This window comes from Paramisgurnus dabryanus, chromosome 14 (assembly GCF_030506205.2).
Source record: "Paramisgurnus dabryanus chromosome 14, PD_genome_1.1, whole genome shotgun sequence".
Taxonomy (NCBI): Eukaryota; Metazoa; Chordata; class Actinopteri; order Cypriniformes; family Cobitidae; genus Paramisgurnus; species Paramisgurnus dabryanus.
The window spans coordinates 25,044,371-25,058,014 of record NC_133350.1 but is presented as its reverse complement, the minus strand read 5'-3'; the positions used below and the strand labels follow the sequence as shown (position 1 = coordinate 25,058,014).

Genomic DNA, 13,644 nt, shown 5'->3' with positions numbered 1-13,644 from the left:
TGGTCTTGCTGGTATGCTGGTTTTTTCAGCAGGGAGTCACTCTAGCGCCGCTAGTAATTTGATTTCATACGCCAATCGGATCGCGCAGTTCGGCAGGAAGTCATCAAATATATAGCTTATGTATATCCATTTAAACCTGCTAAAGTAGCAAGTGTAGCATGAAAATGTTTAGTGCTTCACATCTAAATTATGACTAAAAGTTTGAAATGTCACAAAACCATGCTGTTACGCACCCTCACGCTATTTTTAGTGGGTATACGGAAATTCTTGACAATTTCTAGTGGGTATACGGCGTAGTCCTGCGTATCACGTAGACTACACCACTGGTTTCCACGACATCCACATGTTTTACTAGGCTAATTCATAATTTGAAGTAATAATAATTGTAATAGTAATTACGAAATATTATAATAATTAATTCCAAGGAACAAACTGTTGAATATTGGGAACGAATTTTATATTTATGGCCATACTTTAGACTAAATAAGAAAAAGAAGTGTCCATAATGTAGCACGATCATTCGTGGCCATGATTTTGTCTGCATGTCATCATGATCGGATTTATGGCTCCATTCAACACAAGCATTTTACCTTACCTATTCATGTGCAGCTATTTTTTATCATCGAATGGTATGTAACTAGCTTGCCTTTTGATGCATTATTACCATGTTTTCGTAGCACATCCTTGTGCTTTCTTGCAATGTGCCGCTTCAGATTCCAGGATGAATATTTGCTAACTTTTACAGTCTCTCCGCACTTCCTTTCAATGTTTTCTTTCTGTCCAATCTTAACTTTGATTTTTACTTGAATTCCATAACTTATTGCTAGACGTTTTTACAGATTCTCGAACTAGCAAATTATCAAAGGGCGTTCTGGGTTCAACGAGCGGTGCTGAGCGAGCGGAATTTTTAGAGAGGCGCTTTGATGGTAATATTACCGCACCGCTCAAGTCTCCGCTCCGCTCACATGCTTTGCCCTGAAACGTCAGGTAAAGCGCCCAGGCTCTCAACTGAAGGAATACATATGCCTACGAATCAAATGCTTTGGTAAAGTCTCACAAATTAAACATTGAAGTACATGTTGCATAAAAATAAACCCTGAAGTTTATAATTACTATGTTTTTGTTTTTTTACAGTGGGTCATAATATATCATATATTTTAGTTTGTCAGTGCGTTTTGTGGTGTTAGGAATTGTTTGCGCATTTCTGCACTAACTCAAAATGTGCGTACACCACCTCCTGAGCTGGCGTAGGATTTGAGCGTGCCGTACGCCAACGTCCATATTGATAAATCTCAAAGTCACCGTGGTTTTGGGTGTACGCCAGGTGTACGCTGGAAATTTGGTGTACGCACTTTTGATAAATGAGGGCCACTGTGTCTTTGCTGCATCTCTGTTGGTTGTGAACTGCGCTCTGTTTCAGTCACACTTGATTCTGAGGAACTACTTTGTTTGGCGGAAGAGTAATATTTGTACTAATATAATTACAACTTATTTGTGTTTTATTTTATAAAATCCCTCTAACATTATGCATATGAAGTAACCGTTTTATAAACGCAATAAACCCCCTCGAAGCAGTGGGGTTACAGTGCATTTTATAACAGCTTCGCGTTGTGCCTAACAACGCCCCTTAGCTGTTATAAAATGCACTGGTAACCCACTGCTTCTTGGGGTTTATTGCTTTAATAAGGGTATTTTTAATTCATTATATAATGCAGGTATAATGCCTTAAAAATCATGTTGTATAATCTCATAAATAATTGAAACAACAGTTATAATACCTTACAATACTTAGCTGTTAGTGGTATTTCTTTTATAACCAAATGAACTCCACATAGTTATGAATAATTGTAGTGTATTTGAAGTATAAGTTATAATGTATCAGAACTTTGATGTCTTGACATTGCATTATATTTACAATTACATTATAAAGCCCACTTACATATACATTATTTGCAATGCCGATGATGATAGATTTGTGGTTATATTAACTTGCATTAGCTAAATTAGGTTACATTACATTTTCTAAGTGTCATTCATTCATGTGATGAGCATACTTAACATTCAACTAGTAGTTTTTTTTTACATTTTCTATACACAAAGCTCAAATTCTATATATATATTGGTGCATCTCTAATGGTAACTGTTTGGAGTTCTATATGTTCATCTTGAAAGTTGAACATTCATTACTTTCATTACTTTTCATTTCATTACTCATTACTTTCTCTACACTTATTCACAGAGCAACGAGGAAAACCTCAATTCTCTGGTACAGGTACGTCTATACGCTGCCACACTGCAAGCATGTAAACACTGCAACAGATTATATGTTTAAGTGTATTTGTTATATTAAAACTTTTTATTTGCAGATCACATTGCTGCACCAGTAGTCTACAGCTACAGAGCACCTACAACTTATGGTAAAAGCTTTATTTTCTTTAATGAGTAATTAATGCATTTAAAATATAAGGTAAAGAGCCAGATTTTACTTACTGTATATCAAACAGAGCCTTTCTTTGCAATTGAACAGTTGATGGAGATCCACACTTTTTTATTGAGCTATCACAACAGAATGATGCCCTGTGCTTCAACATTGATGACAAACCTGGTACCATATTTAACCTGGTTAGAGACCCGCTTACAGGTGAGCATAACTAGAAGACAAGTCCATTGCTAGACAAGACGACAGCATCAGAAGAATACTGTGTACATGTACAGGTATATATAGATAAAGTCCATATAGTTACATGTGATGGTTGCACAAAGGAATTGTGGTCAATGGACAAACCATTGGAGATAAGAAGGTTGTCCCAGGGAAGAAGGTGGTAACATATTTTGGGCGCTTTGGAATCCTTCATGAGAGGTTTGGTATTAGAGTAATGGTGAGCACAAAGGAGATCTCAGTGTCTGAGGAGGGAAAAGATGCAAAGTTCTTCTGGTCTGATACTGCCACCATCAAAGGGACCAAGTGAGATTTAGCGCTTTATTGATAGATTAATTTTGATTAAATGTAGCCTATTTTAAGTACATGTATTTTAAGAGGCAACAAAGTAAACTGAACACTTGCAGTATTTCATTCATCCTCCAGCATGGATCTGCAGATAATCAAAGATCGTAGTTTAACGGTGACCTTGAGGGACTCAGTCAAGTTTCTGATCATCCTGCACAAAGTTTGGAAGAATCATCCGTATCATCAAGACTATCTTGGGTTCTACACCTTGGACAGTCACCTCCTATCTAAAAGTGTCCATGGCCTGCTTGGTAAAACATCTGAAGACATTAACACACAATACTTACTGTACTTAGTACGTGCTTATTTCTGAAATGTTTTGTCATAATCTCTTCAGGACAGTTTTATCATGGTGTGGAGTTTCAGGTCAGTGACCTCTTTCCAGGAGAAGATCCAAGCAAACCAGATGCCATCATGCTTTTGAAAGGACATGAGCTTGTTGTTACCAGGTGAATTTAAGCCCTTGAATTGAACATGGACCTGTGAGATCTTGATGTTAAAATAATGCTGCATTATTTCTATCAACAGAGGTTGGCAGAAAGATTTCAGACAGAATGTGAAGTATGGAGAAAATAAGCCTTGTTGGTTCATTCATAATAATGGCACTGGACTTCTTGATGGAGTTCACACAGACTACATCATGTCTGATCTTTTCAAGACCATCTAATAATGAGCTTATATACCCAGAAGAAAAAAATATAGTAAACAATCTTGATGAGACAGTTGAAAGATATTAAAAATGTCTTAAATGTAACTTTAAAAAATATTTTAAGTCTGCAAATTATAAACATTCCAATTAAAGGCACTGCAGAAATATCTAAATACTTTGTAATAGTGGGTCAGATAAATCTGTGAATAGATTGAAATGCAAATCTAGAATTACTACACATTTTTAAATCATCATCGTCATTTCTTTACAGGTACCATAGAATGTAAAACTGTATGTATAGGCATAGATGAATAATAACAGTTCTGTATATGGTAATGACTTATCATGAGCCTCAAACACGATTGTTTCCTACTTCTGTAAACCTTGTCTTTTGCTAGTTTTAACTTGGCACAATTATAATTTTCACATTAAGGGCCACCTTGTTTAAAGAGTACCTATTGTTCGATTCACGTTTTAAAATTTCCTTTGGTGTGTAAGTGTGTATTATTTCATGTTAACGATATGCAAAAAGTACAAACCCCAAAGTAAATGATGACGCGAGTTATATATAACATTTACTATAAAATGAAAATAATAAAGACACATACTGTATGCCCCTTTCATTATGAGATTACTGAACTGTTAGACATATAAACTATAACTGCCACAATATTAATGATCAGCTATGAGTGCTGCAGCTCAGTGATGATGTCATACAGTAGCTGAGAATAAACCAATTAGCATTAAGGACTAAAACTATCTCTTATATAATTTTGTCAGATGTATGATGAGATGTTGTGTTTCCTCCTACAGTACAGGAATACTCTTGTAGCTCCTCACTGTTGATTGAGTCCAGGTACAGCTTGTTTAATAATGTGAATCCATCTTTAACCTGTTGTCCATTCTTATACCAGATTTAAGCATGTTTGCTATTCAGAGTGCATTTGGTTGAACAGCTTAATATCACTTTTTCTCCGTCTATCACAGGGTCTGGGCTGCTTCTCACATGTGTATCTGAGAATTCATATGACAGAGTTCACGCCAACTATTTTTAAAGTTAGGCCTGAAATGTATAATTCAACTCATTCATAAAGTAGGATGTGAGCAATGGCAAGGTCATGGAGTCAAACACATATAGATAAAATATATAATAAAGCTTTAAAAAAAGCATCTGTCAAATGCATGAGTGCAACATAAATATTAGTCTGGTAACACTTTATTTCGAAAGTCCACTTTAGACATTTTACTAACTTTAAGTAACTTTGCAACTACTTATCAACTACCAATCTTAAGAGAATTAGTAGAATGTCTGTGTAAGGATGAGACAGAGAGGAATGTGATGCAATAAAATGTTTATTAGTAATAGCGAGAGGGGCATAAAATCAATAATCCACTGGAAACTTCACGAACACAGTCCAATCAGGAACTCTGTTTACGACACATAATCCACCCGAAGGTCTTTCAGAAACATGAAGTTCAATACATAATCCACAAGGGTGCTTTATCAGGATCTCTGCTTTCAATACACAAACCACGAGGGTATCAGGAACATGGCTTTCAATACATAATCCACGAAGGGGCTTTCAGGAACTGGAGTTTCAATACACAATCCACGATGGGTGATGAACACCATACGACCAATCGAATCTTGTCTGAAAACGAGACACACCGATGAGAGATGTACATGAGACATATAATGTTCACGGATCTGTACTGTACCGAGTTCAAAAGTGTCAGTATCCTGACAGAGTATAATCCGATATGTCCACAGAGAGAGGAAAACAGAGATCCAGAACTTCCAAGAGAGAGAGAGCAGGAACCGAGCGAGAGCGTAAACCTCAACCGAGTCCTGGAGGCAAACACAGTGAGTACAAATCTAATAACAGGATCAAAGACCAACATGAGTCAGACACGACATGGCAGCGATCTCACGGAAGAACAAAACGAACGTGCACAAAACACAGCAAACCTGAACCTAATATAGAGAGAGACAAACACGCACCAGCTGTAGAAAACAATCAGGGATAACGAGAAGGGAGGGGACAAGGAGTACGCACGTGAGAGACAAAAGGTAAACAAACAGAAAGTGCAACCGATCACACCAAAGTCCTAACAGTCTGCTTAATATCTACTAACACTTTATTGTGATGATATCTCAACAGACATTCAACTGTCTATAAGTATCTTTGCAGATGCATGTCAACTTATTCCACTAACCCAAACCTCTTCCCTAACCCCAACCCTTACAGTCAACTAATACACTAATGACAGTAAGTTGGCGTATAATTGCAAATTATTGAAAGTTAGTTGACATGTAGTTGCAAAGTTATTTATAGTTAGTAGAATGTCTAAAGTGGACTATCAAAATAAAGTGTAACCATTTGTCTTAATTATGAAGACCTCTGTGATGAGTGTCCTCTACATCAACATAAAATCTTGAGCAACTTTGCCATAAATAGCACACTTAGACAGGAAGGGACCATGTGATGGTGACGGGATGAGCTCTCCTTTGGGCTCAATCCCTATGGAATTCGACTTCTTCTGTAATACAATCTCTGTCTAGTTTTCTTCAGCATTTCAAGGAAGTGTTTGGTCAGACGATGTCCGATCTCTTGGTCAATTCGATGTTCAATCTACTTCAAGGAAAGCTGTCTGTGAGTATATAGGCCCTTAATTTCCGTTCTCTTGCAGCCTCCAGTGGTTGGAATGAAACTGCCCTTAAAACAGCATTTCGTCATTGACTCAACCCCCATATTCAACAACTTATAGTGGTATATGAGGATTCGATGGGTTTGGAAACTCTTATCCAGAAAACTATTTGTGTCTCAATGTCTATCAGCCTGTGACAAAGTATCTGCTGCTGCAAATCCTCCACCCCTGGCTCCTTCTCTGGTTCCTCCAGCACCAAAACCTATGCAAGTGGATTCTACACACCTCTCTCTTTCAGAACGTCAACGACGCATCCGTAATAAACTCTACCTTTACTGTGGAGGAGAAAAGCATGTCATCGTCAATTGCCCTGTTCGACGTCCTCGCCCAACGGTAAGCTCAGTTCAACTTACCCCGAATATTGAAACTTTAAGTTGTACTTCAGTACACCTGTTAACCTCCTGTCCCAGGTTAATTTGTGTCCCAGCGAAAGCCCTCATCGACTCAGGATCTGCAGAGAACTTCATGTCCACACACCTCCTACAAAAACTAAACATTGGAAGACACAGATACCAACAGGATCTCATTGTTCACACTATTCAAGGAAAGGTTATATTCGTCATTACACAAATAACCCTTCGTTAACCCTTCGTGTTGGATGCTTACATGTAGAAGAAATATCCTTTATGGTGCTGGAGGAATCCACCACAGAACTCATCCTGGGATGCCCGTGGCTATCCAAACACCTCCCAAACATCGACTGCCGTAATGGTGAAGTCGTTAGCTGGGGTAGGAACTGTTTCCAGTCATGACTAACACTCGTTCGTAAGTCCACTTCTCTCCATTATTCTTCATCACCCAAGTCCGACAAAGAACTCCCTATCGGATCCACTACCGTCGAAAGTCCCCCAGTTCAACGGCAGGTAGAAATACCCAAAGAATACCGGCCATTCCAGGATGTTTTCTGCAAGCGACTGGAAACCAAACTTGCACCTCATTGGCCATAGGACTGTGCCATCGACCTGCAACCTGGAGCATCATTACTCAAGGGTCACATCTACCCGCTGTCAATCCCTGAACAGAAGGTCATGGAAGAGTATGTGGTGGAAGCTCTACAACAGTAATTCATTCGACCATTTACACCCCCTGCAGCTTTGAGTTTCTTTGTGGCCAAAAAAGATGGTGGCTTGAGACCCTGCATCGACTACAGACATCTGAACTCTCAGACGGTAAAATTCAGTTACCCCCTTCCTCTGGTCCCAGCCGCACTAGAACAACTGCAAGGAGCTCTTAATATCTCTAAGAAATGCCTTTAATTTGATCCGCATCTGTCAAGTTGACGAGTGGAAAACAGCCTTCGTAACCCCTTCAGGACACTATGAATACCAGGTCATGCCCTTCGGACTATCCAACTCGCCTTCTGTATACCAAGGGTAGATGAATGAAGTCTTCCGCGAATACCTTAACAGGTTCATAATTGGCTACATAGATGACATCCTGATATATTCGAACTCTCTTTCTCAACATCATCGTCATGTTACCCTGGTATTAGACAAACTATGGGAGCATTGATCCACTCGTACTGAGTAATCTGAATGTAAAGTCAAATCTTCAGGTTCATCTTGGTTTCTCCAGTTCGTTCTCTGTTTCTTGCTGAACCAGAACCCAGTTCTGATGATGTTGTTTGAGTTATTGCACCACACACTCACCCCTGTCCCCCTCACAGCACAAATATATAGCGTACAGCGTCAGTTCAGGCAGGCCACGTAGTCAAGCGATGCTATCAGCTGATTGTCAAACCTAAACCCAGCCTATCAGCTGATCCGATTCCTATGCATCAATTGGTCCCTTTCAAACAGGGCGCCCTATTTAAATGGATTTTCAGTCTGTCTGCTTGGCTGCTTTCACTGCTTTGCTTGCAAAAGCGCAGTTTCTTGCAACATGATTATACGCTTTTATTTTGCTGTAACGTTACTCACCCAACTGCTGACCATGTCTGCCGCCGCAAATGATAACGTTACAGATCCGTGGCAAATTGAATTCATCGAAGAATCCCAGCATCAAATAAGTCAAGCGGAGGAAGCCATTAATGACGAAAGCAATGCTTCTGTCCGCCGGAGCTCTCGCCTGGCAAGTAAATCATCTTGTAGTCCTCCCAGCATCATTGACTGGCCGCTGCCGAAATTACTGGAAACCTTATACAGACACGACATCCCGGCACCAACTGGAGCTTCGCATAAGGAACTTTTTGCTTTGCTTTGTGAAAAAATTGACGTTCCAGCAGCAGATATTCCTCCTCCTCCTCCATTCTCCGGCAAGAAACAGACGCAGAAGAGAAAGAATCTAGAACCGGCTTCCACTTCGGCTGATGTTGCACCCAAGCGGGCAGGCGGATCCGACGTCTCAACCCGAGCAATCTACTCTTCTTCAGTCCAAAACAACGACCCAGTGTTGTCAGCTTTGTCCAGCATTCAGTCTTCGCTCTCCAACATGAATTCCAGAATTCAAGCTCTTGAGTCCGGTTCAAGATCTAAGGCCTCGGCAAACTTTTCCATTTCTGGTCCGTCTTGCGATAACTCCTCATCGACCACGGCGCGGCTGCCCGTGTTTACTCCGCAGCAGAATGATGACGTCATCAATTCAGTGACTATACCACGAAGAACTATGGGAAGTGCAGTTCCCGTGACTACAGGCTCTCCATTCTTTCCGCCGGCTGCTGCGATTTCTCATCAGTTGAGAAGCCAAATCATCGCAGGTAATGATGTCAACCTTGTCAAAATATTATTGTGCTCCGAAATGAGTGAGAAGCGTGTTGTTGATTGCGGCGATGTGTCTGTTATGCTTAAAGATAGCGACCCCCGACTTTCAAAAATGTTAACGTTAGCTGAGTTTAATGTGGCATTTGGGGTTTACAGAGACGTCATCTGCGAAATGTATCCGTCTCGTAGAGCCGAGCTTGACACTTATTTAGCAATCATTTCTGACTTGGCTTTGACCTATGGAGGAACTCTCTTCTATGAATATCATAAATCATTCTCTGCAAAAGCTGCAATGTTCATTCAACGGTTCAATCAAAGGTTGGACTGGTCTGTAGTTGACTTAACCCTCATAAGCAGACATTTCACTGGTCATCAAGCTCTTTCCTGCTCGATCTGTGGCTCTCATTCTCACACCCTCAATCTATGCCCCAAATCTGCGTCTCCTCCATCTAAGTCTGGTTTTCAAACTGTTGACTCTAAGGTGACACCATTTGCTACTCCCTTATGTTATAATTTTAATGAAAATGTTTGCAAATTCTATAATTGTAAATATGTTCATGCTTGTAGTTACTGCGGGGACGGCCACCCAAAATCTGTGTGCCCAAGACGAACCCGCTTTATGAGAAAGGACAAAAAGAAATAAAGCCATCAACCCCAGTCAATGTTCCAAAGCTGGGACAGGCACTGAGAAATCATCCTAACCGCTGCTTTGTCAATTATTTAATAACCGGACTTATCCAAGGGTTTTTTGCAGGATTGTCTTGGTTGCCTAATCAGTCTTTTTTCTGTAATAATTTGCTTTCTGCTGTTAAAGAACCTGAAATTGTCGATTCCTTGTTGGAAAAGGAAGTTAAGAAAGGATTTCTTATTGGGCCTTTTGATAAATCCCCTTTCTCAATTTGTCGGATTAATCCTATAGGGATAGCTACTCGGAAATATTCAGGAAAGAAGCGCTTAATTTTTGATTTGTCCGCCCCTCATAATGATGCTGCTCAAAGTATTAATAGTCTTATTCCTCTAGCTCCATTTTCTCTGTTTTACGCAACCATTGATGACGCAATTAAAATCATTAAAAAAGCAGGTAGGGGTGCATGGCTCGCAAAGGCAGATATTTCAGACGCCTTTAAAGTTATGCCTTTGCATCCATCGCAGTGGCATTTATTTGGCATTAAATGGAGGGAAAAATTTTATTTTTCGGTCAGGCTCACTTTTGGCTGTCGCAGTAGTCCAAAAATTTTTGATACACTATCAGAGGCGCTATGTTGGATTCTCCTAAATAACTGCAAATTACCGCATGTGCTCCATCTTTTAGACGATTTTCTGCTAGTGGATTATAAAAACTCAAAGCCAGAAAGATGCATTTCGGCGTTAAAATACACTTTCGCCGATTTAGGTGTTCCCCTTTCTGAGGAAAAAACTTTAGGCCCACTCAAAGTTATCGAGTTTTTAGGCATTACATTAGATTCGAATCTAATGCAAGCCTCGTTGCCCCTTGAGAAATTAAAACGCATTCGTGAAATCATGAGAAATGCTCAGAGTTCCGTTTCTTTTTCAAAAAGAGATTTGCTTTCTTTACTAGGCCATCTTAATTTTGCGATGCGTATTATTCCCCAAGGCAGGTCTTTCATTGCCAGACTCCTCGATCTTTCCAAATCTGTCAAAGATCTTAAGGACATAGTTACCTTAGACGCAGGCTCCAGATCAGATCTCAGTTTCTGGTCTTTGCTCCTTGAAAATTGGAATGGCATTTCTTTTTTTTATCATGATGATCTGGAGTCTTCTTCAGCCCTTGAATTGTATACAGATGCTGCGCCTTCTGTCGGTTTTGGGGGGGTTTTCAATGGTCAGTGGTTTGCTAGCAAATGGCCAAAGGAGCTGCTTTCCATGCCGGATAATAACATGTCCACTGCTCTGTTGGAATTATATCCCATAGTGATAGCTTGTATTCTGTGGGGAAAACAATGGTCTAGAAAACAAATTCTGTTTTTTTGTGACAATGAGGCAACTGTTAATATTATTAACAAAGGTCGCTCATCAGTTCCGTTTATCAACAGATTCGTCAGGCGCCTTACTTGGTTATCTGTCATGGATAATTTCATTTTTCGAGCTGCTCATATTCCAGGTTTAAACAATCAAATTGCTGATTCCCTTTCTCGATTTGAATTTCAGAAATTCCACCTCCTGTGTTCGGATTCAGCGCCAGCCAGCTTGGTTTGCCCTCTTTTCAGCCAAACGGTTCTAGATTAGACATGACCCTTCAATCTTATTTGCATTCAGCAGCCAAGTACATGCGTAGTGGTTTAGCAAAATCAACATTAAAAATGTATGACTCTGCTTGGTCTCATTTTAGTTCTTTCTGTGCAACTTTCACTGTAGATGTACTTCCTGTCAATGTTTCATATGTTAGTGCTTTTATAGTCCACTGTTTTGAGTCTCGTAAAATGCAGCCTTCATCCATCAAGAGTATGATAGCCGGCATTCAGTTCCATCTGCGCTGCTTGGATCCATCCACCATCAGCTTGTTAAAAAATCCTTCAATTCGTCTCCTGCTCAATGGACTTAAAAAAGAGAAACCTAAAGGCAATGATCATCGTCTCCCTCTCACACTTCCACTTTTAAAAAAATTAATATCACGTCTGAGAGAGGGATGCTTTGGGATCTATTCTGATATTATGTTGGAATCTGTTTTGCTTACGGCTTTCTATGGTTTTCTCAGAGGTGGCGAGTTTTCAACACGCACAGATTCTTTTAATCCGTCACATGATCTCACAATATCTGATGTTTCAATATTTTCTCACCACTTCACCATATTTCTAAAGCACTCAAAAACTGATCGGGATGGGGAAGGATCTTTTGTTTTTGTGTCTGAAACTAACTCTGCTTTTTGTCCCCTGTCGTCTATGTTGGCTTATCTGAGGTGTCGTCCACAAGCTTGTCTGGAGGACCCATTATTTACAACAGAGGAGGGAAAGCCCATGTCCAGAGCCTGGTTTGCATCCCGTTTCCGCCTGCTTTGTCAATTCTGCGGGCTACCCCCAGAGTGTTATTCGGCCCATTCGCTGCGCATAGGGGCTGCTACAACTGCAGCTTCCTCTACTCCCGTTTCTACCCTAAAAGCTATGGGAAGATGGTCTTCGGCAGCTTATGAACGGTACCTCCGGCCAGATACTCGAGCCATCCTTGAGGCTCAGAAAGCTATGAGTAATGATTGTGATATGTAGTTAAAATAAATATCGCTTCAGTAATTTATTGCTTGCTTTTTATTTATTTCTTTTTGCTTCATATATCTATTTCTCTGCTAGCTCATGTAGTTCTATAGGTATTTTTATTTTTATTGGCTTTTTGAAAAAAAAAAATTTTTTTTTTTTAATCCTCTGCTGGCTCTTCGATAGCAGGAAGGGCCAGGGATGATTGCCTGGTATGGTCTGTTTGGGGGGGAATTTTGCTGCTATCCCAGTTTATATGGGAGATTGTCCCCAGAAGCTGCTGCTGTTCCCTGACTAGCTTTCATGGAGCTCATGAAAAGGTTGGGGAATTCAGAACAGAGCCATACCGCCAAATGTAATTTTAACATCTTGCAAATAAACATTTTAAATGGCAAAGATTTGTTTTATTTTTGACTCAAGTGGTCCTGACTGAAATATAGCGTACAGCGTCAGTTCAGGCAGGCCACGTAGTCAAGCGATGCTATCAGCTGATTGTCAAACCTAAACCCAGCCTATCAGCTGATCCGATTCCTATGCATCAATTGGTCCCTTTCAAACAGGGCGCCCTATTTAAATGGATTTTCAGTCTGTCTGCTTGGCTGCTTTCACTGCTTTGCTGCAACCCACCTCCTCCCCTAGCTCCTCCTTTAAACTCTGTTTAACTTAATCAGTTTCATTTCATTGTCACTGATGCACGCTCTGTTCTAATTGGGGGGGAATTTTGCTGCTATCCCAGTTTATATGGGAGATTGTCCCCAGAAGCTGCTGCTGTTCCCTGACTAGCTTTCATGGAGCTCATGAAAAGGTTGGGGAATTCAGAACAGAGCCATACCGCCAAATGTAATTTTAACATCTTGCAAATAAACATTTTAAATGGCAAAGATTTGTTTTATTTTTGACTCAAGTGGTCCTGACTGAAATGCAGTTTATTACAGGTTACATTAAAGTTATCCAATGTTAAAGACCCTGAAGACGAAACTGTAACATTATTAATATTTTTTAACCCATCAGTGTCTACCCAACACTGGGTTTAAAATAACCCAGCATCTAAAAAGGATATAAGAAATATAAATAAATTATAAAAAATTATGATTACTTGATTGTTGCATTTTAATTCATATAAACTTTCACATTGTGACCATTAAAAGCATAATGCTTTATATGCTTTATTACGTATGGAGGATCAGTTTTTGAACAATCATTTCACAACGATACACAATCAGTGGACGTAATTCTCTTTTTTATGAATAAGTGAAGGAAAATAATTTTTATACCTTGAATGTGTAACAGCAGGATCAGTGATGAGAGTCTGAAGTTCATGATCTCACTTTCTAGAAAGTCACGTTTACTAGTCACAAACCAATGAAGTTTTAT

The 13,644-nt window shown here is 39.7% G+C and overlaps 2 protein-coding genes across 2 annotated transcripts in view; both read left to right on the top strand.

The window, feature by feature from the left end:
- The window catches only part of LOC135719162 (inter-alpha-trypsin inhibitor heavy chain H3-like), a 31,830-nt gene extending 27,562 nt beyond the window's left edge, over positions 1 to 4,268 (top strand). Inside the window, exons 16-22 of the mRNA XM_065241748.1 lie at positions 2,240 to 2,272; positions 2,367 to 2,417; positions 2,528 to 2,641; positions 2,764 to 2,965; positions 3,086 to 3,258; positions 3,345 to 3,456; positions 3,536 to 4,268. Coding sequence (XP_065097820.1) covers positions 2,240 to 2,272; positions 2,367 to 2,417; positions 2,528 to 2,641; positions 2,764 to 2,965; positions 3,086 to 3,258; positions 3,345 to 3,456; positions 3,536 to 3,674 — 824 coding nt within the window. The 3' untranslated portion in view covers positions 3,675 to 4,268. The remainder of the gene's footprint in view (positions 1 to 2,239; positions 2,273 to 2,366; positions 2,418 to 2,527; positions 2,642 to 2,763; positions 2,966 to 3,085; positions 3,259 to 3,344; positions 3,457 to 3,535) is intronic.
- Positions 4,269 to 4,409: 141 nt separating this feature from the next.
- On the top strand, positions 4,410 to 13,194 carry LOC135719165 (uncharacterized). Its single transcript, XM_065241750.2, has 2 exons — positions 4,410 to 9,060; positions 11,982 to 13,194. The coding sequence occupies exons 1-2, from the start codon at positions 8,247 to 8,249 to the stop codon at positions 12,131 to 12,133; spliced, it is 966 nt and encodes a 321-aa protein (XP_065097822.1). The 5' UTR covers positions 4,410 to 8,246; the 3' UTR covers positions 12,134 to 13,194.
- The last annotated feature ends 450 nt before the right edge of the window (positions 13,195 to 13,644 follow it).